Source organism: Sinohyriopsis cumingii, chromosome 6, assembly GCF_028554795.1.
Source record: "Sinohyriopsis cumingii isolate HCF-2022 chromosome 6, ASM2855479v2, whole genome shotgun sequence".
Lineage (NCBI taxonomy): Eukaryota > Metazoa > Mollusca > Bivalvia > Unionida > Unionidae > Sinohyriopsis > Sinohyriopsis cumingii.
In genome coordinates, this window is record NC_142966.1 from 30475285 (window position 1) to 30500283 (window position 24999).

General features: G+C 38.5%; 1 protein-coding gene across 1 annotated transcript in view; it reads right to left on the reverse strand.

The window, feature by feature from the left end:
* LOC149796571 (uncharacterized) overlaps positions 1-24999 on the reverse strand; it is a 95362-nt gene that overhangs the window by 36661 nt on the left and 33702 nt on the right. Inside the window, exons 2-4 of the mRNA XM_089961274.1 lie at positions 4580-4810; positions 3893-4087; positions 422-562 (exon numbers count right to left, since the gene is read on the reverse strand). Of these exons, the coding sequence (XP_089817400.1) occupies positions 422-562; positions 3893-4087; positions 4580-4810 (567 nt within the window). The remainder of the gene's footprint in view (positions 1-421; positions 563-3892; positions 4088-4579; positions 4811-24999) is intronic.

Sequence of the window (24999 nt, forward strand, 5' to 3'; positions counted from 1 at the left end):
TTATAACTCAAGAGGTCTCCGACAGGCTCACCGCCCAAGTGACACTGGAGATCCATGACAAATATAATCAGCTGGTAGTTATGCGCATGCCGTAAAAGGAAAATGGTCCACAAACTGGTAATTTCTTCTAAGAACTACCAAGGCTGAATTATTTTAAACATTTTCATCTAAGAACCATCAAGGCAGAACTCCTGTAAGCACCTTTCAGCTTGTAATTAAAACAAACAAAGAACTGTGCACTAATCAGTTTGTGCAAAAATCTATTTTACAATAAAGGCGTAAAAATGTTTGATAATTTTATTTTTCACCAAAATTATCTTGCAAGTAGGTTCTTCATGTTATTTTCTTTTGCAACGCTAGAATGCTGGAACCACCGGTAATTAGAAATAACTTAGGAAAGCTTTAGTTAAATAAGACATACCCTCTTTACACGTTATACCACTCCATCCTCTCTCACATCCCTGTCTACAATGTCCGGTTGTACTATTGCAACTATCGTTGCCGTTAAGACAGTGCCCACAAGTTCCATTGCATCCATCGCCAAATGTTCCTTTCTGACACTCTAAGAAAAAGAGATGTTCTATCACAAGTATATCAAGGGTTACATATATCTATTAGTGTGTGTCAATACGTGACCAAATGATAATACTAAACTGCCTGTCCAATCATATAACAACATTCAACTCATGCACCTCTCCGGAAACAGGCTCTTAAATTTCAGTTATAGCATCATAATAAAGAAAATGAGGTTGTATCGAGTTCGCTTTCAAGTGAATATATATATATATATATATATATATATATATATATATATATATATATATATATATATATATATATATATATATATATATATATATATATATATATATATATATATATATATATATATATATATATATATGTGTGTGTGTGTGTGTGTGTCTGTGTCTGTGTCTGTGTGTCTGCGTGTGTGTATTCCTTTATCACATTCTAACAGAATAATTTATCACACCAGATAGTTGTCACAAGTTGTTTTAATCTTACCACATTTTGAACAATGATTTAATAAAGCTTATAATAACATTTCCAATATATAAGAAACTAAATCGACTAACGTGTATCAATACGTGACTAAATGGTAATAATAAACTGCCTGTCCAATGAAATGACAACATTCAAGTGATATACCTCTCCGGAAACAGGCTTTTAAATTGCAGTTATAGCATCATAATCAAGAAAAGGATGTTGTATCTAGTTACGGTTCAAGGACCATATACATCTATATTCAGACGTGTATTTGATTCTGTATATATATATATATATATATATATATATATATATATATATATATATATATATATATATATATATATATATATATATATATATATATATATATATATATATATATATATATATGTGTGTGTGTGTGTGTGTGTGTGAATATCATGAGACTTCATCTTGTAAGAAGTAAATACAAAATATAATCCGAGTCGAAAAATGTTTGCGTTGAGAACGAAATAGTTTCCATGTTCGCAGCTTTCAATGCAGTATTTAGTTTTATATTAAGATGTTGATGCCATTGATGTTTTGTAACTTTTTGTATCACCATGAAAGGTATCATTAAAATAATTGTATGAGACATAAAAGAACATATCAGATGGAGACTAAACGAAAGATCAGTATGCAGATTATATACTGGTATTTAGAAAACTGTACTTGAATCAAAATATATGATAAATCAACAAAAATCTGATCCCATTCCCCCGCACTAATCAGTACTACCCTATATGACATTAACATCAAAACAGCGAATATTATACTTTGAAAAAAGAAATGCATTTCTATTATTGTCTCAATATGGAATGCTGGCTGCGTACGTTTATTTATCTTTTCATTAGCTATAGGATTATTCACTTTGCCAAAGACGACTATACTATATGTATGTTCCGTCTCCTTCCTGTCACTCCGAACTGTGTACATAATTCAATGTAACATTACTATGTGTATGTTTTCGCAGTTGATTTTGCTTTTCTTGTAAGGTTGTCCCGAATGAACCCGATAAATCTCTCGCGCGATGTGTGTCTCTCACTAACAGGCGCACATATGTAATTTCACTTGAAACTTATGATAAGAAATTGATATCATTGACCAATTTTGCTCTAACCTCTTCAGAAGAGATTGCAAGCATGCATTATTTCCATTAAACGCTAAATTCAAATTCTTACTCTGTGAATTTACAGATATGTATTGTCACTTTGAAATTTAAATCCTTCATCGACCCCATACGTCAATGTCTTATCATCATAACGAGAAGAAATACCAGAAGACATGTGCAGAAATACCAATTGTATGTTTCAGAAAGTACACGAAATCGCATTTTACAAGTGCAGAATATATGATACTGTAATTGTCAAACAATTTCTTTATAAATTCTGAGCAACATGCAAGAAAGCTTACTAGATCTAATTATGCCGCTCGTGAATAAAATATCCAAGTTCTGACAAGGTAATTTGTAACAAATATTTTTAACTAGGATAGTCGATATTTATCAAGAATGTGAAGTACACGGACTTTTCACTCTAAAGCGAATTTGAAAATTTTAACATATTTCCAAGCTGAGATACTATGACACGTTCCATTAATTTACTTTCGAGGATGAGGTATTTATCAAGGTCCTTTCTAAATCAAATCAACAATAATAGTTTGTATCATTGGTTTTTAACACGTCCTTTAAAACAGATGTACATTACGATTATTTTGATAACTCGATGTGTTAATGCTCTCCGTCTTAAGCCACGTCAGAAAGAACAAAAGCGGTTCGGTCAAAAAAGTACTATTTCTCCCTCATAAACAAAACATAAGGGCATTCAATAATGAAGTCAAGAGTGATGTTTGCACAACTTTTGTGTTCGGAACATTTTTGGCCCGGCTTGTTTGCGAATTGATTGAAGCTTTCAACTTCAATGACTCACATCTACATCAAGTGAAAATATTTATAAATAGGGTCTTGAAAAACAAATAACTCATCAATTCGTTCCCTGGAATCCATTTGTTATCAGAGTTTATGACCGTACTGAGATATGACTCGAGATGAGTTCTTTATTTAAATTACTCAAATATTACTAAGAGCTCATTGACTTTGTATATCGCATTATATTTGAATTATTGAAAACTCGTTCGGAGTCATTATATATTGCATTAGTATGGTGCATCAGAACAATCAAGACTATTGCAAATCATTGAACTATTATTTCATGTTGGACTTTTGATAAGTCACTTATGATTATTTTTGGATTGCAGAGAAATAAATAACTTGTTTATTTTACCTAAATTGTTGGTTTTGCTTATTTCTGTTACTTAATTTATGACCTAGAGTCGTAGCAATAAGTTACGGGCATCAATGTTTGGCAAACATTATACACCGAACTGTCAATGTGTATGATTACTAAGCTTTGTTATTTTACCTTTGAACTAAAAACGAAGTTTCAATAAAATGTAGCCTCTATATACCCCGCACGTATCTTATGTGATGCTGGACCCAGAAGATACAGAAAGTGATAATTGTTTTCTAGCTGATCTAATACCTAATTTCTAGCTTGTAACTAGTCTTACTTCTTTAAATTTAATTTTGCATCTATCATGTCACGTTACTGATTCAAGGCAACCTGATTTTTCTGCTTATTATCTCAGTAAATGAAATGCCTAAATGCTGCAAGAAAAAAATACAATCCTCTTTTGTGGAGGAATGCAAAATAGCAAATTAAATCACATCTACGTTGAATAAATTACAGTTTCATTGAAATGGAATATTCGAACAATGACGAGCGGAATACAAAGCAATAGTTGCATTGTCATTCCATTATCAATAAAGATAGAATATGGTACATATCTATGCTAATACACTTACCACCATCGACCACGACCTCACAAATGGCAAGAATGTTCACGTTTTCTCGTATCACTGATACAAACCGGGCTAAAGAATCATTAACTCTAAATGTGTGTGGATTGTTGTCTGGCTGTTCTTCTACTAACGGTTGTTTAGCAGACCATGGCGTCGTAGCATTGCCGAGGAATACCTTAAGACCAGAAAGCTGATCCACTAAAGTAGAAATAGTCCTTTTAGAATAATTATTCAGATGTTTTTATCAACGTATATGGTTACTTTAACATATATAAGCATAAGCAAAGTTATGTTATATACAAATGTTTCGTTTCATGACAGTTTTTCACTGCTTATACATATATCTGATATAGGTATCTGAGACGATGGAATCTTGCATGAGACAAGTAACGTGCATACCCATGTCTGCACAAAGAGTGTACATATATTGCTTCACTGTTTGTTATCTTCATATTTTATTATTTAAATGTATTTATTGATACATACACATTGACAAAGATATATTGCAGTTATGTTATTACCTATTCAAAAGGACAAATGAGGGTAAGTGAAACTACGACATGAATGTCGCTACCTTTCATACGCTCGACTTAGTTTTAGGGCTTAGTATTATGTTTGCTAAAGCTTTGTTAAAATAGTCATTTAAAGGATAGAATATGTACCTGCATTCTAATAACGAAGGAAACTTACTGCCATCACTTCTTCCATAAACCATTATGGTCTTTACAATAATCAGGAAGCCAATATCAACCTCCCATGTATGGACGCCCCAACCATTTTGTGTTGCACTACAGGTCTTGGATACATCAGGATTTGTTCCATCTGTATTACCATCTACAGCCTTATCAGCCGTCCAGCTGAAACCGTTCCAGGTCGTTGTTGACGACTGATAAGCAGATTTATTGACAGCGAAATTGAAACCTACAATAAACAACAGAACTCGTTATTCGTACAATTTAAGAAAAAATGCATACATACACATATACATGCATACATACATACATACATACATACATACATACATACATACATACATACATACATACATACATACATACATACTATTACGACTTGATGGACTTACACTAAGTAATGGAAAAAATGGGAACATAAAAGTTTGTAAAATTTGAAAACAATTTATTTCCCTAGAATGCAACGTAAAAACGTAGAAAAAGGAACCTACTGTATTGATAATTAATCCCATGTAATCATGGAATTTTTAACACAAGTCCTAATATTTAAAGTTCTGAATAAACTTTAGTGATATTCGAAATTAAATATAAAGCTGGACGTATTCATGTACCTGTGGTGACCTGTGTTGTAGTGATGTGCCAACAATATTTTGTTGAATCACAATAATACGTTCCACGAATATGTCCTTATTTAAATTTCCCTATGAATCCAAGTCTATTTCCAAGAATGTTATTTTTGATCACTTTGTATTTCCAGAGAATAGTCAATTGAATTACATAATTTGAATAAATAAATTCCGACCCAAATAAAAAACTGGACACAAAAATAATCCCATTGATTTTGCTCAGATCTTGAAGTACGAATATTTTTTTCCAAGTAACAATACTACATAGTCGTATTCATGACCTGAAGTCAAAATTACCATTTTCTACAAATAACTATTACCTAATGAAATTTTCATTCTGGTAAGTTCCAAATGTTTACAAGAATAAATCCTTGTTATAATTAGAAGGTTTGATTATTACACATAACGGACTTTTTCTTTTGTAGTATGTTCACAATCACACTGTTCGACTTGATTTTTCTGAGGTCAACCTGCCCTGATTTGTATCCTTGTCTTGTTACAGATTATATTTTGGTTTCTTTTTTCCTTCAAATTATTCGACCAGTTGACGCCATTGCTAACCATTTCTTTTTAAGTTAGTATCCTGTCTCCAGTATAAATTTTTTTTAGATTGTATTGGGTCTTTTTCTCATAGATATTAACCGCTCTTTTATCATTGTCAAAATGAGAAAATTGATTTTGAACTTGTGTATATAAACGAAACTACACAATGAACCATTTGGTTTGAATACGATCATTAATGAACCTACGACATACGGTAAGCTTAAAAGACCTGCAATACAGCTAAGTGAGATTATATTCAGTTAACCAATTGTTTCATAAATAAATTCCAAGCTTGCATTCTGTCAAACAGAAAAATGTCAGTCGGAACAAAACGTTTCTGAACGTAACTTCCACAAAATACAAAATCTTTTTCTGTTATGTGGATAGCAAACATAAATGGTCACCAGAACATGAACATTTGTTAATGGCTGTCGCTTCTATTTATTGACAACTAAATCTTCATTTCAATTAGGCTGGATCCTTGGTACAAATATACGCATACTGATCAAAAGTTGGTAATATATTCATTATTATGTGAGTGCCATGACGTGGCCAAGTACATTTAGGAAGTGTAGCGCAAGCGACAAGTGTCGACATTTTAAGTTATCATCATCTATAAAAGACACCTCTCTACAGTCAAATAGCTTTATACAAACAGTCGAAAGTAAAGATAAGTTGTCAGCAAACATACAATTATGTGGCAGGGGTGTTATATACATATCCTCAAATCTTGTCTTAATGTACGTGTGTACGTGGGACAAACTATCATCAAAGAACATGGACTTTAAAGATTCCGAAATGTTTCGCTTGTCATCGACACAGAACCACATTCCTAATAGGTACCTTATTCTTTCATCAATATTATGTAAAAAATACTAATTAATTCTTAGGCGATGAAGACTTTTGAACCGCTGCATATGTATGTGTGTGTGTATATATATATATATATATATATATATATATATATATATATATATATATATATATATATATATATATATATATATATATATATATATATATATATATATATATAGATAGATAGATAGATAGATAGATAGATAGATAGATAGATAGATAGATAGATAGATAGATAGATAGATAGATAGATAGATAGATACATACATACATACAATCATACAAAAGAATAGAATATTTACATGGATGAAGAGACGGGGGAGACATTAACTGGTATGGTGGCTGCCTGGGATTATTTCATGACTTCAGTAACTACTTATGCGTTGAGTCAACAAGGACAAAAATATGACTTACATTCAATTAAATTGATTGTGATTCAGTTCCATCAAGTATGCAATACTTCTGCAAAGTAACAATCATGAATTATGACCGAAATTCTAGATTATTATAATTGTGCATAATTTTGTAGAGATAATTTTTCAGTACATTCTGTGGGATAGAATCACAATAAATTGCTGTCTGCAAGGGATGGGATCTGCTCTGTTGGGGCATCATTGAATTTTAATTACAGTCCATTCGATAACGGTCCTACATATATGTCATTGTATCCTTAAGTTTAGGGAATTAGAGAGTTATGACAAGCCGGAGAACATACTGGGCCATTTCAAATGGGGGTCATTAAATAATATTTTCTATAATAGCTATTAATAAAGGCGGACTAGTGCGGAACATTCTGACTTGGATTGGAGTGTTACATTTTTGGTGGTTTGAGAATGTAATTCTGACGGGCTAAGCTAAACGAAGGGATGTGTTTCCCAGACAAAATTCAATGTCTTTGCGCGTAAACCACAATTTAATTTCCTCTTCGTCTTTTCCTAACATGTCGTCGAAGATGACCAGATGGGTTTGACTTGGGTCAGACACGATCACGCCGTCTTCGCCAGGAATGCCATCCACCAACACGATGGAATCGCCTTGACTTTCTAGCAAGAGACTGTACGTGGATTACCACTCTTTGTAACACCACACGATTCGTTGAGGTGGACGATCGTTTAAATGATGTTTATGTTTGATCAAACGTTGCACAAAGTCTGTTGTGCCTGAACCGCTGGGTGTGTCAATTAACATGTTAAAGGAATGGAGAAGATACAAGGCCTCACATCTAGCACGATCTTAGTTTTCATCGATGACTTTAAAAGTGGAGGAAGAGGGAGCAGGGACAGCAGACATAGCCATAGTGCATGGAATATCACTTTTGACACGAAGACAGACAAGACAAGAGTTTTTATACTTTTTTCAGGACACGTTTAGATTTTTTAAAAATGTAACAACACGAAAGACCAAAATACTTAAAAGCCAAATGGTTTAATACATCATTAAAATACACATCTAAGCGATGAAAGTGGAACATAAACAAGTCTCTGTAAAACATTTGTTTTGACGAAGGTGTTGCGTCCTAGTAACAGTGTATATTGTTCTTATGGAGTCTCTACACTTGGTACAGTCATACAGGTATCCTTCCGGATTGGTTTTTTGGTAACGTCCATGTCGATGAATGTCCTGTCCTGAAGGGAATGGTTTTCATCGGTGACGGGTTCTTGGATAGCGTAAAATATTTTGGTAATCCTTTAACTCTTCCATTGGAATTCCATGTAGTATTGCCACCTTTTAAGTAGTAGAATGAATAGCCACTAAAGCCTCGTCCAGTTCAACACTGTTTGACCGATGGAACGTTTCTAAATGAATCATTCCTCTTATACCATTCAGGAACCAGTGATATCAACATTGGTAACGTAACGGATGCAACTTTTGTTTGCGTTGAACTTGTGTTTTGAACAATCTCGGTAAATGTATTCTCTCAAATCCACAGGCAAACCACGAATATTATCTTGTAAAGCATCAATCCAGAGGTTACTGAGGTCGTTCCACTAAAGGTAGTAATGACGCTAAGGAGACCATCGAGCATGTTCCAGGTAAGCCGAATCTTTGCTCCCACTCGTGAAGTCACACATCACAACTGAAACACTTGCCTTCATCCCCTTCGCCCAAGTAGATACATGCGGATCTGGCTAATTCTTCGGGGATATGTCGTCCCAGATATATAGGCCATCTTCCACGGAAGGTTTGGAATTGACTTTTAAAATCGCAGTATTCAGGTAAACGCACAGGGAACGAATTTTAGTCTTTGACAGGCTCATATCGATGAGGGTACGATGAAATTTTCAGCAGTTTGCTGAAAGCTGGACGACATCCGTAGGGTGGCAGTAGCGTGGTTTCACGTGCATAATGTAATCCACCATGAAAAGCAAAAAAAAAAATGAAAAGGTGCACGATATCGAGTGGCATCGCCTTCGCTTCCATCGGGTTTGACATGCACAGCATCACTTTCCATGGTAGGTGTGGTAGTAATAGTCATAGCAAAATTCCCAGGATGTGGTACTGAATCACTGAGGTCACGGCGTACGGCATCCCTGCAATCTCAAGGCACAGTATCGCACTCGAGTTTTCTCTCGCTTGATGCTTGCTTTTTAAAAGTATTCATCTTTCTCGCTTGGCAATGGTAGTTACATTGAATTATAGGTCTTGGATATTTTCCGTTTTATACTAGCCATAATGAAGTCTCGAGCTTGTTAATCATTCCCTTTTTATGTCTAGTTTTGGAAGTGTTCCTTTCTTCTTCCTTTAGAATGGTACTACCTTCTGTACGGTACTCTCATAAATGTACAGCAGTGTGATGGGTGAAAAGGCCATATAAAGTGCAGAGACCATCGAGTATGTTCAAGAATACCTGAATTTTTATAGATACGTCGATCAATTCGCAACTTCAGACCACAAATAAAACACTGACCTTCGTATCCCAATCCAGTCGCAGGTCCAAAGTAGACAAATCCTGTTCTAGCTAAAGCATTCGAAGTAGGTAATCCTTCTCTATCGGTAGGCCATTTTTTTAACGTTTCTAACCGACTGGCACAAGTACAATAGTCAGGCAAGAAGACTGGAAAATGATATGGTTTGAACTTGGAGTTCTCAGTGGATCTCTCACTCGATTCTTGCTGTGTCGACGTCATCCTCCTTCTTGGTGGCTATAATCTTGGAACCAATGTTTTATATCAGTGTGTCCGTACGGCAACATAAAGTGACTGGGAAGTCTCACTCGCTTCCTGTACACGATTTCATACACTTTTCCCAAACGTCGACTGACGATTTGTTGTGTGGAAAAAACGTACAATCGTGTGAGGTTGGTAGGTGGTCACTTTAAAATCTTGATCCTGTCCACGTTGCAAGGCTTCTTTCAATACCCCGAAGTTCACCACTTGACTGGTGCGATAACTTAGAGTGAATAATTTGACTCTACACTCGGTCAGCACTTCTCCTTGGGGGTCCCGGTATTCGTAACAATATTGTTTAAGTCCGCCACTAGCAAAACTTAGCATCTAATCGTTGGAGTGCTCGTCCGTCCAGGCTCCTAAACTATCTCCATCGATGACAGGGTGACGGTGACCCTGACGATCGACGTAGATGCAACTGTCTGTGTGAAAATACAGCAAACGATCTCCTACAAAGATGGTGTAATGATTCGTACAATTTTAAGCGAGCATGGGCTGTCACGTAAGCCGCAATGACAACATTTTCAAATTCGTCAGCCTCTACAAAGTTCAGTTCTGCTTCGTAATTGACTATGATCAAGTCCTCACGAAGGATGTCCACGTGTTTCATGTATTTGATTTTGTCGTGAATCATCTGGATGTAGCGAAAAGGATCGGACAAATACCATGTCCTGGGTAAACACGGACGTTGTGATATTTTACCCCACATGCAATTCAACATCACTTTAACAAATGACCGCCTTCTTTCGTTTTTCTCAGTGTGGTCTAAAGTGATACCTTCCTGTATCCAGCGTTTCTCTTTGAATTGATCTTGGTCATCGGGAGTGTAACACGAGGAAGGATAGCCACTGGCTTCTTGTTTCAGTTTTAAAAAATCAACCATATAGTCCGTGAAAATGACTTTCTGACTTTGGTCACCCTTGTGGTATTTTACTGGTAAATTTCGTACACTTCTAACAGTTGGTATCCCAGATCCAGAGCTTTAAAAAATTCAATGCTGACCCACGTTCCCGTCAAAGTGCGTTCCTCCTGGGTGTGATGACAATGTCGGTCATGTTTGCACGTTTCAGCACAATTACGACACAAGGGAAACATCAGCTTTCCTTGGCAATGAAAACACGGGATGATACAAGTCTTTTTGAGGCAAGACTTTACATTTACTCAAGCCTTCGTATTATCGAATGCTGTCCAGGGCGATGTGTTTTGCCAGCAATATCGGATGCCCTGCAGAAAAGTGACAATATTTGCACATGTAAGGATACAGCGAACACACATCCAAGTATTTGATTTATTCTCCTTTCTCATCGTCGGCAAGATACAGCAGACATGTGACATTCGTTCGTTTTCCGCACAAATTGTTCCGCGGGTTCAGTGGGTCGACCAAGTTGTAACTTTCCACGATGCGTTTAAACTCCGGATCGTATTTCAAATGATGATCATACTCGTGTTCCCACATTTCCGCCACTTGGTATCCTTGCTGTTTTAACTTTAAACGTTGCTGACAAGTGTACTGGTACAAGTTAAACATGGTAAGTTGCAAAAACTGATTTTTAGTGTCGCGTTGTAGGTAGCAGATGGGACTACCGTAAAATAAGCAACCGTGAAACTCGTAAACGATCTTGGTATTTTCAAACCACCCACCGAATAAGTTCCGATGGTCTTTTCACCTACTCCGTTTCTGGCATAATGGGCCCATTTGCCTTCCTTCTCGCACAAGTAATGTAGTCAGCATAGGGCTTTGATCGAGTATTGACGTTTGACAAAGTTCTTCGTTTGAGGGCTTATGACAGCCATAGCATTTTCGGGCATGAATCGTTGGCGGTACACTAAGGAACATGCTTTGGCAATGGTGCAAGCTTCTTTCAAATGATCGGTACCTCCGTGCTCCATGAACAGTTCTCAAACTTTTCCACAGCTACGCCGTAAAATGTCCACGTCGGAACCAAAATACTTTAATATTTCTTCCTAAAAATTGAAGGGGTTTCAGGCGTGAGAGTGGTACCGAACGTAGAAATCTTCTCAATGTTCGGCACGCATGTTGTCGGGGTTGTAGTAGTGAGCCTCAGGCGAATGTGATAGAAAAGCGCCTTGACCATTTCTGTCATTCCAACAGTTTAAGGCATTCGGCTCAAAGGCATGGCCAGGTAACTCATCGAATCGTTAAACTGCACTTGTCCCACTTGCATGGAAAAGATTTTGACTCCGTTCAAAATGACTTTAGGAAGTTCAATCTTTGTTCCGTATAGTATCTGAGAAGGAACTGCCCATTGTACCCCATGAAAGTGTGAGCAATCACCGTGGCATGGCAATGGCAATCTCCGTAATGTTCGTTGTCCTCTTGGCTCCATGTATCTTTGATGGGGTCTAAAATCCATTGGCGAACTCAGCCAGCGTGTTAGGTCCCCGAACGATTTTTTCACGTCCTCCAGGAATCTTGATGCAATCAGAACAATAACTTAATATCGGTTCCTGGATGCACGTATCGCACGCTTTGTGAGCCAAATTGAAATTGGGAATATGAATACCATCTTCTCTGGCATGCATTCGAAATCGAAAAAATGAAATTGCATTTCTTCTGGTCATCTTCCTCTTGATATTTCAAACGTTATTCTTGAATGTAGCATTCGTGCCCCAAGTCCACGATTTGCCGAGAAAATGTGATATCGTTTCTTTCCTGAACATACGTGAAACTTAGCAATGTTGGTACTTTTGCATTGCGCTCAAGTAGGGCAAAATATAAGCAGTTGACAAGCACTATTCTGCTGTGGATCTTGCGTTTTAAAATGTTGTTGGTAACATGTAGGACTGACAAATGTGAATGTATTTTCCGTCTATGACATCTTAGCCACGAAATAAACAGAGGTCCGCCCACTTCTTGAAAGTCTACTTTTCAAGATGCAGCGTGGAGTTAAGACGTCTTTCAAAGTATGCATTTCAGGAATGCCATAAGCGGTGCCTTTGGATATTCCAGCTAACTGTAAGAGCAGATCTGCTTCTCTTCGTTGTTTGGCTCGGTCAGATCGTTGAATAGTTTTCCAGGCTCTTTTCCATTTTACCGTGTCATTTTTGTCGGCATACGTTCATCCCTGCACAATAGCCCTAGCTAAACAAATCTGATCTTGAAAGTTAATACTTTGAACGATGATATGTCTGATGCTGCGATGGTCGTCTGCCAATAACGCCTTTCTGCGTCAAGTCCCTTTGGAAAGAGAAACGTTGGTCATAAACAGTGTCGCCTTTCCATTGGTGATGTGAAACTTGTCTTTGGGTTGTTGTACATGTTGAATCTTGTCGATGACTTTGAAAGGTGTCTGTTCTCATATGCTGCTAAAGTCAATCCAAACGGGGACATCAGACTGTAATGATAAAGGGAAAGTCTCGAGCAATGTTATTCTTTGGCTTGACATTGATGTTTAAGTGTGGTTAACAATGAACCCCACACATCGGTGATGAAGTCTTTTGCATTCTTCAGTGGAACGTCGGACTTGAAATCTTTAAACTTGGTGTAGACTCTCTGGTTCTGGATTCTGGCTCACTAATGTCATCTTCAAAATCGATGGCATGAATTTGAGCCAAGACTTTAGCTACGATGCGAGGCGATAAGTCACGTTTCTGTCTCTTGCTTTCTTTTCCTTTCTCCAAGAAATGATGAAATCATTTCATCTTCAGAGCAAAAGAGTCAAATGACTACATTTGAAACACCATGGGTCTCTTTATATTCATGTCAGACCAGTGTCTGTGTATAAGGTCATTATCTTCCCTCCAAGTATTCGCCTTACTTCCAGCCTACCAGAACGTTGGAAGAGCCAACAAAAATCGAACTTTTGATCAGAGCTTTGCGAGGTGTCATATGAAGGTTTTCTTCAGACAAGCCGACGGACAACTCTCTATCTCTCTCTCTCTCTCTCTCTCTCTCTCTCTCTCTCTCTCTCTCTCTCTCTCTCTCTCTCTCTCTCTCTCTCTCTCTCTCTCTCTCTCTCTCTCTCTCTCCTTTTGAGATAAAAGTCAAGGTAATTGCTATATCTGTCAGAAGAAAGGGCATTGGTCTTAAGAATGTCCAGACCGTCAACGAAGCAAGACAGGTGTCAAAAGAGACAACAGTTAAGATACTTGTTATCATCGTCAAGAGAAGAACATTCGTCTACATACTGCCCTAAGAAACAACAGGAGGAACAGAGGGGTTCAGAACAGGAAGAAAACGTAGAATCCCGCCAGGTCCAGGAAGAGAAGGACGGGAAGAACAGAAGACGAGAAAAGAGTGAGGAAGAAGAACAACTTGTGAAAGTGAAGAAATTCAAAACAGGAGGGAGTCAACAAAGACACAGAAGTAGTCTATGAACCTTTTAAAATGTTGTGTTATGAATTGGATTGTAAATATGTACCAGAATAGACCAGAAAGAAAAGCGTAAGTGTCTCTTGGTTTTGGTTTTCTAGAATAAGTACCCTCATTTATGCACTCACACACGTACATCATGAGGTAAAAAGGCGATTTTGAGTTTGGCAAGTGAAATACTATCTCTTTTCTAACGAAGTAGGTGGCCCAGAAAATAGCAGTTCGGTGATTGTCATTGTTATTTTAAATTAGGAACAAGAAGTAATGAGCTTTAAATGGCTTAACCACGGCCATGGTCTACTTCTGAACCTTCACCTTTCGATGAATTCGTAGAAACCTCTAGAGTGGGTATGTCAGGTTTCTCAGGAAGGTCTTTTTCTCTTGGGTCGTATTAATAAAGTCTGATACATTTGTTTCGGACTCCTTAACTCTGCGAAAATGCCTAAGAGTACCATCACCATTTGAATTATACTGTCCTGGTCTCCTAACCCTTGTTTCTTATCTGCTTCTTCTTCTTCCTGTCGTTTGCTTCCTGCATCTTCTTCTCGCTGTTGCTGTTGAAGGATGAAAGCTTATTCTGCTTAGTTCTGCTGTTGAAAACGTTTTCCAATTCTTCTTTCCGTCTCTGTTTAAAATCCTCGACGTGTCGTAAACAAGGAGAAGGTCGCTAAGGTGCTGGAACCGGAAAATGTTCTTGCAAGGAAGAGGGAAAATCCACTCAATCCCAATTAACATCTACCTCTTCTGGAAGTAAACCCTTGTTGGCTTTGGTAGCCACTGCTATGTTACCACTCCTCGTCACCACGGCTGGTGCACCACAATTCATCCTCTTCTTAGCTTCGGTCATGTTTCAAAACAGTGTCGCATTGATTCGCTGCACACAGACGCTAGGGCAACTATATAGGGAATGTGACGTCACAGGTAGCTATCTTGGGATTGGAAGACAGACTCTGCAATGTGACTGAATTTTGTAACGCGCTTTGGAATTGGTGAACAACTTAAGCCGTTTCGATCCGCTGTTCCACTATAAATAACGCCAATTCACTTCATTGCATTCACCTGTTCTCATGACAAGATGTGGACTAACGTTGAATCATCTACCCTCATATCTTCGATGCTGTTCCGCGCGGACTTACCCATGTATAACAAATCACCATTTACTATCACCCAGATGACTTATATTGTCCTTTGGAAAAGAATGATCTATGTGGAGAGACATGGCTGTCTGAAGTGAGTCCTCGTCCACGGTCCAGAGATCAGACGATGTTTAAGAGAACACCTATGCAATGCCCGCTATGTTAACGGAATATTGTTAACAAAAAACCCAAAGGCCCTTTTCAGCGCCACTCCATTTCCTCGAAAAGATATATATTCTCTCTTACCTAAAACGTTTTTAGTCGATTTGATATTAATGGTGTGATAGATTTATGTTCATAAATCTATGTATGTGTCCTATGTCTACTTACCGCTAGTCCCGCCCCGCCAAGCGTTAGTATTCGTATAGTTTATGAACTAGCTGAATTTACATGCCACCCGCTAGCCACTTAACTAGCTGAACTTACCCGCTACCCACTACCCGCTTTTCTCCGCTGTCACTGTTTCCTGTTTGGCCCGATTTGGTACAACATTGTTGCCAATGTCCAATACCGTGACGTTACTCACCTGTTTCATTGATATTGTCCCTATACAAACCCATCCTTTTGTCTTGTCGCTACAGTGGCCCAGGGGGTCATGTAATGCTTATTCCCATTGTCGCTATAAATTTTGTCGCTACAGTGGCCAACGGGTCTTGTAATGCTAATTTCTATTGTCGCCATAAATGTTGTCTCTATAGTTTCCATGGGGAGTTTTGTATGGACATTCCCATTGTCATTATAGTGGCCCCTATAACTGCTACAGAGTTGTTTTCAAGTGTTTGATCTCTGCCCCAGAATATTAAATTCTTGACCCCTAAACTCACATTCATGTATCCGGTTTTAATAGTGGAGGAAGAGTTCAGGGATAATACACATGTACAGGCGAACAATGGATAGTTAGACTGCATAACAGTTTTGCCTTTTGAAGGCAGGGAAATTATATTGTAATTTCTTTGAGTGCATACGGAAGTCTATTAACCTATTGAATAGTATCCTGAGTTGGTTTGATAATTACGATTAAAATACGAATGTTTCCATATTATAAATATGTAGAGGGAGAGTTATAGTCTAACACAGTGGCCACATTACGTGTTACAATTAGGCAGGTCATTTAAACTATTAACCCTGTACACCCATAAAGGTTGTGTCGATGTTTTCCTATAGCATTAAATTCTTTGTTTACAACCGATGTATGCCCACATCATCTTATCATATGAATAATTGCATTGAAATAAATGAATAGGCTTTAATGCGACCACGTTTGTACCATAGACCGACTCGATTTTATCCAGAGAAGAATGTACATTACAATGGTGGAGTTCACTTATCGATAATATCATCAAATCTAGTATCAAGGACTGTAAGTATAGATGGCACAGAACACTGAAAGTCAAGTGTGATATCAGAGTGCATTCTTCTCACAATATTTTGCCACTGAAATATTTCTGAAACCCTTCTTTACCTTGGTCAATACAAGTTTAACCTTCACGATTATAAAGTGGTCGTACTGGCTCACGGGCTTAACCCCAATCTAAATACATAGAATAGATCGGGTCACATACGTGGCATCCATAGAGATACATCATCTTTGGTCTAGTCTTTACATCCCATTTATTATTTCCACTGTGAGAAACATAAACATGAATCAATTTACATTACAAAAGAATGTGATGGAGAAACTAACTACTATTACTATTACTACTAATACTCCTATTACAACTACTACTACTACCACTAAAACTACTATCTGATCGTAGCCTATCGTGTGCTGAAAAATGGCGTTAAACCCCACAACAACAATAACAACTATCTGAACGTATCTGTAGCATATAATATCTCTAGCTCTGTCCACTATCGATATCCCCCCTAGTGTTATTTGACTCAGTGAGCAGAATTCTAAGGGAATATGCAGATTGTTACTGGACTAAGTTTAAATCGTAAAGTTTTGCGCTTGCGTGGCAGAGTCCAGTTTCGTAAATTGGCCCCTGGCAAATTTCTTAACTTAAGGCTATGGTGTGACTTTTTCAGCTATTATTGCTTACTATTTAAATTTATGGATACATTTGTGAACTGGGTGTTTCGAACTTGCTTTGCTCTTTAAATTGATGTCAGTCATGTACACCTTCCATAGTTACTCTGCACGGCTTGTGTTTGCACTGTGAGTATCACATGGTGTCAAAAATGGCTTTCAAACATGAAAAATGCAGGTATAAATTTGGGGTTGGGGTGCTTGAACTTCTGCTATGAACTGCTATTGACTTTTCTGATCAAGTGGATAATATTCTGATGCTTTGTTTTAATATAGGTATCCAATAATATGGAAAATTTTGACCTCACTTGTGTATTTGATTTTTTATGATTTTTTTTACTAGGTCGCTGATTGCGGCATTACATTTGTACATAAAATATTGTTTCCTGCCCCCATTGGCCTACTTTGGGGCCGTTTTGTAGCCCGTTGCTGTTGCACTGACTTGAATATAATGTTTATTATTCAAACTGTACAAAGTATCATATGCTGGCCGAACAGTTGGTACGGCTAACTACGAATGCTTGTAAGATTGGGTGCCTTTTAAATGTGTTATGTTCGTACAGAGTGTACAAACATGCATTGTCATGAAGGTTACATTGATGGGCTGAGTAATGTTAGCGGTTTTGTGGAGATAATATGTGGTATCTTCTTCAATAAAATCGGAATTGTTATACAGCGGCGGAGAAAGTGATCGATGAATGCAGATATTTGTTATGTGGCGTTACTCTTACAAGAAATGATAGCCTTTAGGGAACTCTATAACCTTTAGGGAGCGGGTAGAAACGGCCAGGTTTATGCTCAACTGGAAACCGGCAAGCGAGTGTCATCACCTCCTTATAGGATGCCGTCGTTAATGTATAAATTTGAAATGTTGACAGATCTTGGTAACGTTTTTTTGTACACATACAGCTCCAGGATATGGTAAATTGTGCAAACCTGATGTTGAGCATAATTTTGTATGTACGCCACCGCAGGTAAGTTACTTTTGCATGTAGACCAGTCGCAAATAAATATTGTATGTAGACCAGTCACAAGTAAGTTAATTTTGGAATTCATTATTACTGCCAGATAATCATGAACTGAAGTTCAGAGTCTCGTCATATCAAGCTTATGATTCAACGTAGTCATTATACTGCTTCTTGTTTTTCCTTACAGCCTTTGGAATGCTCTTTAATTTTATTCTAGACTGGGATCATATGCAAGTTATCTTGTTATATATAAGTAGTGAATAGGGCCACTATAGCCTCAATGGGAATTAGCAATACAGACCCCCCCCCCCCGGGCCACTATAGCCTCAATGGAAATTTAACATGGAGAAAAATCGTGGGCCACTATAGCCTCAAGGGGAATTTAACATGGGAAATAGTCTTGGGCCACTCTAGCCTCAAGGGGAATTGAACATGGAGAAAAAGTCTTGGGCCACTCTAGCCTCAAGGGGAATTGAACATGGGGGAATAAAGTGTGGGTCTATCTAGGGAAGAGGGGAATTGAACATGGGATTTTTTAATTTTTTTTTTAAATTTTTTTAAATTTAAAAAAGGGGTAGGCAATGGAAAGTCATTCTCTTTTCGAGAAATATGGGTGGCCCTGAGAAGGGCCTTTGGGTTTTTTCTTCTTCTTCTTCTAGCTCCTTAACTTCTTCCACCATCCTCTTATTTTTTCCATCATTCCTTTCTTCTTCTTTTCTGTTTCCGGCATCCAGTCCGGGTGACCCATGGCTCGGAACTTCTCTTGGATTTTCATCCAATTGTTGTTAAGTCGCTCAAACTCTTCCTTTTTCTTTTTGTTTTCCACATCTTTTCTTTCTTCCCTCCATTTCTCTTTAATCTTCTCTACTTCTTCTTCCATTACTTTTCTCATCAGATCTTCCCCTTTCTTCACCTTGTCCAACCCCCATTTTACATTCCTCCACTCTGTCCAGTACAATATTTTTTCTAGGAAGCACCGGACTTTGATGACATGATCCAGTGCTTCCTTCAAACTTCCCACTCTGAAGTAAGGTGGGTTAATGAAGCCTCTTGACTTATTGACTTCTTCTTCAATCATCCCTGCTATGATATCTCTTGCTGTCTTTAGGCCTTTAACTTGACTGGTTACAAAGTCTTTCATATCTCCATGCCTCCATTCCTCTTCTATTCTTCCTACAACATATTCTACATCCATTATCCAAAAATAGATGTCTCTCAATAGATTAAATAGAACTGATACTTGAGTCATTTTGTCTCAGTTATTCCTTAGAATGGTTCCAACATCAAACTTTGTGGGTTCTTATAGTGAAAGCGCGGACGTGATGGAAAACATCCCCCTAAAACATAAAATTGATCTTACCTAGATCATGATCAAACATCGCGCGGACGTGAAGGAAAACATCCCCTACTTTTCTCATTTCATGTAATATACTATCCACATAAGTGAAGCAACATTTAACAAACCCCATATCTACTATTTACACACGCAAATCATTAAAACTAAATCCATAATCTACTATCCACACAATCGTACGTGAGCCGTTACAAAACCCAAACTATACTCTCCACATACGCTAAGAAACAATAATGAAACCCATGATCTACTATTCACACCAACGTACGTGAGCAGTTACAAACACAAACACAAACACCCAAACACATACACTCGCACTATGAAAAAGAGTTAGTGTTTATATTCACACTACTCTACCTACACACATTGGCAAATGGATGGTTATTTCTTTTCTAGAGTATTGGGTAGCCCTGAAAAGGGCTGTTGGTTTTTTTTTGGTTTTTTTTTGAACTCCAGATGCACCTGTCTAATGATGGCACCTTCCTGGCCTGGCGCCACACACGCATCTTCTTCCCCAGTCTCCTTTCACCTTTCTTCTTGGGAGTGCAGAGGCGGGATGATTGGCTTTAGCACCCCAATCCTCTGTCTCTGGTATCTTGTAAGTCATCCTCTCTCCTATTTTCTTTTCCTCCTCTTCCCTCTCTCTTTTCTCCTCCTCTTCCTTCTTTATTCTTGCCTCTTCTACTATGGCTTTCGCGGATAGTTCATTTACTATGCGCCTGGCATATTCCAGGTGCATCTGGAGTTCTAGCAGTTTCACAATTCTGGTGTTCATTCTTCTGGAGGTGTTGATCAATCAACAAGGGTAGCTAGACTGCCGAGCGAGTTTCAATTTATACTGAAAGCGCGGACGTGATGGAAAACATCCCCCTAAAAACATAAAATTGATCTTACCTAGATCATGACCAAAAAAAAAACAACGCGCGGACCTAAAAGAAACACTCACTCACTTTTTATGCTACCCATTCCTATTCTAAAAAAATTTTGTTATTAACCACTTCAATAGACTATCCACATACGCAAAGCAATCCAATCTAACCCCAAATCTACACCTCAAACATCAAAAAAAGACATCATTTTAATATACTATCCATACCAATCTACGTGAGCACTTACAAACACACAATCTTATACACAAACACATACCCTCACATTTTTTAAAAAAGAGTTAGTGTTTATATTCACACTACTCTACCTACACACATTGGCAAATGGATAGTTATTTCGTTTCTAGAGTATTGGGGTAGCCCTGAAAAGGGCTTTTTTTTTTAGTTTTTTTTTTTTTGTTTGCTATGGCAATCTTTTTTTAGTTTCTAAGAATGCGATGTCCTCTGAGGATAGACTTTCTGGCGATAGGTCTGCTTCTTCGGAAAGAGAAGAAGAACTCTTTGGTGTCGATACGGCTTCGGTATCAGACTATGTCTGACCCTATGCAAATTCACGTAGGCTTCGTTGAGCTTAGCTAGTTTGGAGCACATCTTCGTAGGAGTATGAGTCAACAGTGGATGGTTAGACTGGAAACAACCCCCGGTTCTTAAAGTCAAAGCGCGGACGTGAAGGAAAACATCCCCCGCACGGTTTTCGAGCCGCAACGTTCAATGAGTGTCATGAGAGGGATAGTAAGAAATTAAAGAGTATCAATCAAACAGTCTTATAGCCAAACAAACCACAAAGGCTTTTTTTTTCAAAACACTACATTTTTTATTCAAAAATCACTTAACACTAACCAACAACAACTCTAACATATTTTTTAAACAATAATCCAACACTATAACATCAAACATTTTTTAAACAAATGACAATCATTTTTTTCAATTTACAGTCTACTTTAAACAGGGCTGACAACGTTGTGAAAGAAATTGTGATTTCCACTATTGGAAGTCATTAGGCCATTGATGGACACCACGTTTCCTAGCTTGAGACAAAAGATAAGCATAATGGTCACAAAACCATCGTTTTACTTTCACATCGTTTCTAGAAGAAGAACGAGGATCAAAATGAGTCACTAAATGTTCTAAGGAATAGCCCAGGCTGCGATGATGCAGAAAATACACACAGTACTGTCCACACACCAAGGAATCTGTGCCTTGTAATTTCACATTATTGAATCGGGTGGTTTGAGCATTTCTTCTCATAAAGTCGATGATATCGTCTTCCAAAGGGGGCAATCCGTACGAATCAAAATATTCCACACATCCTTCTTGAGGAAAGTAAACGGCTACCCAGTGGGTTCCTGGGAGATGACTGTCGTCCGTGTTGATCACGTAAGCTTGATGGTCTTGAGGTTTGCGATGAGAGAGTTCATCTTTAGCACAGACGACAGGATTCCAAGAAGCCGTATACGAACTGTGGTTCAGAAGGTAATAAAGTTCCCAGGTATCCATTGATTTGTGTGTGGTTTTTCTTCTTTTTCCTTCACAGGTAATAATATGTCATCAATTCGATCCTGACTTTTTGCTTGAAAATGTCTGACAAATAACCGTTTCTTCGTTTCGTCTCCTCACTCTGATTCAGGAGAGCTCGATGCGATGGATCTCTTGAGTGGTTAATGGTGGACAAGAATGTTCACGCAAGTCTTTATACCACTGATGCCACACGTCTTCGTCCGAGATGAGACTCCAAGCTTCGTCCAGGTACTCGTCCAATTTTTCTTCTTGACTCAACATCAGGCATTTATCGTGTTGAATTTGGCTGGGATGATCGTTTTGACATCCATAACACTCTTTCTTGATCAATTCCGTCATTTTTTTCCACCAAGTGTTTGGCAAAACAGCAGACTAAATGGGCTTCTTGTTCTGGCCATCTCGACTTCATCATGACAACTTCTTCGTCTTTATCTTGGGATTCTTCTTCCACAGTTTCCTCACATTCCATCTCCAAAGTTTCTCCATTAGGTAAAGAGGGATAACAGTCTTCCATAGCTTCTAATAGTCTAGAATGACTTCTCTCAACTGTTGATTTCTATGGTATTATCAAATTCTGCATACAGGATGACGTTCACTGTCTCTGACAGAGGATTTGCAAACTGAAGTTCCACACGAATCTGGCCAGATTTTATAGGGTGGAAATGTCCCTGGTCGCTGCCTTGGTCTGGAGTGAAATCGAAAGCCCACAAAGCATAGCCTCCTCTGTAATCCTCGTACGTAATGCCGTGACTGGTGTTGGTTCCTAACTGACCGGTGGCTTCGTAGAGGGACAAGTACGATCTCAAGTAATTTTTGTTGGCAAAGTCAGGTTCGAAAGGTCGGGTACACAAGGTCTTGCCATCGCGACTGACTTCGATTTTCTTCACGTTGAAGTGTTGAAAGTTGAAAGGATTTTTATTGAAGGCTCCGTTGAAGCCTTCATTTTCGACGATACCAAGGATCAAACGTTTGGGTAGCTGTCCTTGGAACAGATGATCTTCGATCATGGAATGATGTCCAGCGGGAATGGTGAACGTTTACACTTCCACACGTCGGATGGGATACTTGGCGGTCGTTCTGCTCAACGTTTGACTGATGTCGTTTCCCACTTTGGGTAACACTTCCACGCGTCGTACGTAGAGTTTGGCCTCCTCGATTTTGCTTTTAGGATTGCCATTCTTAATAGCATCACCATCAGCCAACAAATGGAAAGCGGCACTGCTGCGATTCAGTCTCAAGCGGACATTGACCCCGTTCAGCAAATATTTCTCTTGCAACCACATGTCCAAATGCAAACGATCCATCAGTTCTAAACTCTTCTTATTTAAGATTTTGCTTTCTCTTTCCTCAAAGCCGCTATTGGTTCCATCTATAAGGTCGAACTTCTCCGCTTCGTCAGGTTCCCACAGCACGCAAGCATTGAGATGAGTATTCTTGGCATCTATTCCGTATGTCAAGAGATTTTCCAGGTAGGCACGGTAAGGGTAAGTATCGATGCTGCTGCTGACTAGTTTGTTATTCAAGTACAAGTCCACTGAGCTGAACAAGGAATGCATGAAATTGTTGACGGGAGCTATATTCTCAGTGTCTTCTACTCCACCATTATCCTTATCTAGAACTTTGACTTTCAAGTACAAGTAACTGCTATTCAGATCGATGTAATCTTCGGGCTGTCCCTTGATTTCAAACTCGATGGCCAATGAGGAGACGGGGTGAAATTCCACCCATTGGGATTCTTGCATGGTCATCATCGTGGGGGGCATGGCAAACAGATCCAGTTCCGTCTTGGAACAGGCGCAAGACTCTCGGTGCATCATTTTGTTCTGTTCTTTCTCAATAATCGAAAATGTCTAAGTCTCGAACGGTTCTTCTTTTCTTGATCTTTCTCGCTTGAAGTCTGGTGAAAGGGTATTTTCTTCGTCGTCTCTTTCTGCCTTGTCCTTGCTGAATGCCTGATTCGGTAGCGTGCAGGGCATTTATAGGTGTGTCTCGTCGGCCCAAAATGTCTTTGCCCGTTTGCAGCAAGACATTTTTGCCTGCCCTCATGAAGGCTTCTTTAGGGTTTTGTTTGTCGATGATGACATTTTGGAGAAATTCTTTGCCTTGCGTCAGTGACGCATCTTTCAAGGCGTGCAATCCTCGTGTCACCATTGGTTTCAACACTGGGGCCACCGAACGAAAGGCCGATTTTAACATATCTCCTAAACCGTGTCCTCGCTGTCGTGCAACCCCTCGGTACACTGGATACATGACTTACGAGTCGTGAGAGAACCGTTTTCGAAAATGGAGTTTCACCGTGACTTTTCCTTTGGTGAATGGAATATTTTGTCCCAAATCTCCTTTTATAGCAATGTTGACCGTGTCCAAATACGACTTGCTGACAGGCAAATAGTGAGGATGGACAAATTCGCGGTGGACGTGGTAAGTGTTTCCACCTTCCTCGTCAGTGGCCGTGGCAGAATTTACTTTGAAAGGAATGACACGCAGTAACGGCACGGAGGTGTGTCCCACCCCGTTGTACTCCACCACATCGGAGTACACAAAGATCAAATTCAGTCCTTGGTTCAGTTCTACCGGGAAACGAAAATACCTTGCAAAATGCATGTCATTGTCAATGTCTGCTATGTGAATCTTTTTGGTCTGCTTATCCGTGACCATACTGAGGTCCCCACCCAAAATGTCATACAATCCAGGGCAAAATTTAATACGTATAATTCTATCCTCACTTTGAAATTTGATGAGTAGACGGTGAGACAGTTTGTGGTACTGAATGGGGACACGTTTATCTACTTTGGTCAGAACTTTGTCAAAAGTTGCATAGAATTTGTCAGCGATGGCTTCCACCAGATGTTGACCACTAAAATAATGGCCTGGGTTAATTTTAAAGTGATAAACGAAAAGAGGAGGAGAAGAGTCACTGCTGCGGGGTAATAGGTCCTTTGCAAGATGTGAGTTATGTTGAGGACTGCCCGTCATGTGTTGCTCTACTGTTGGGTCCA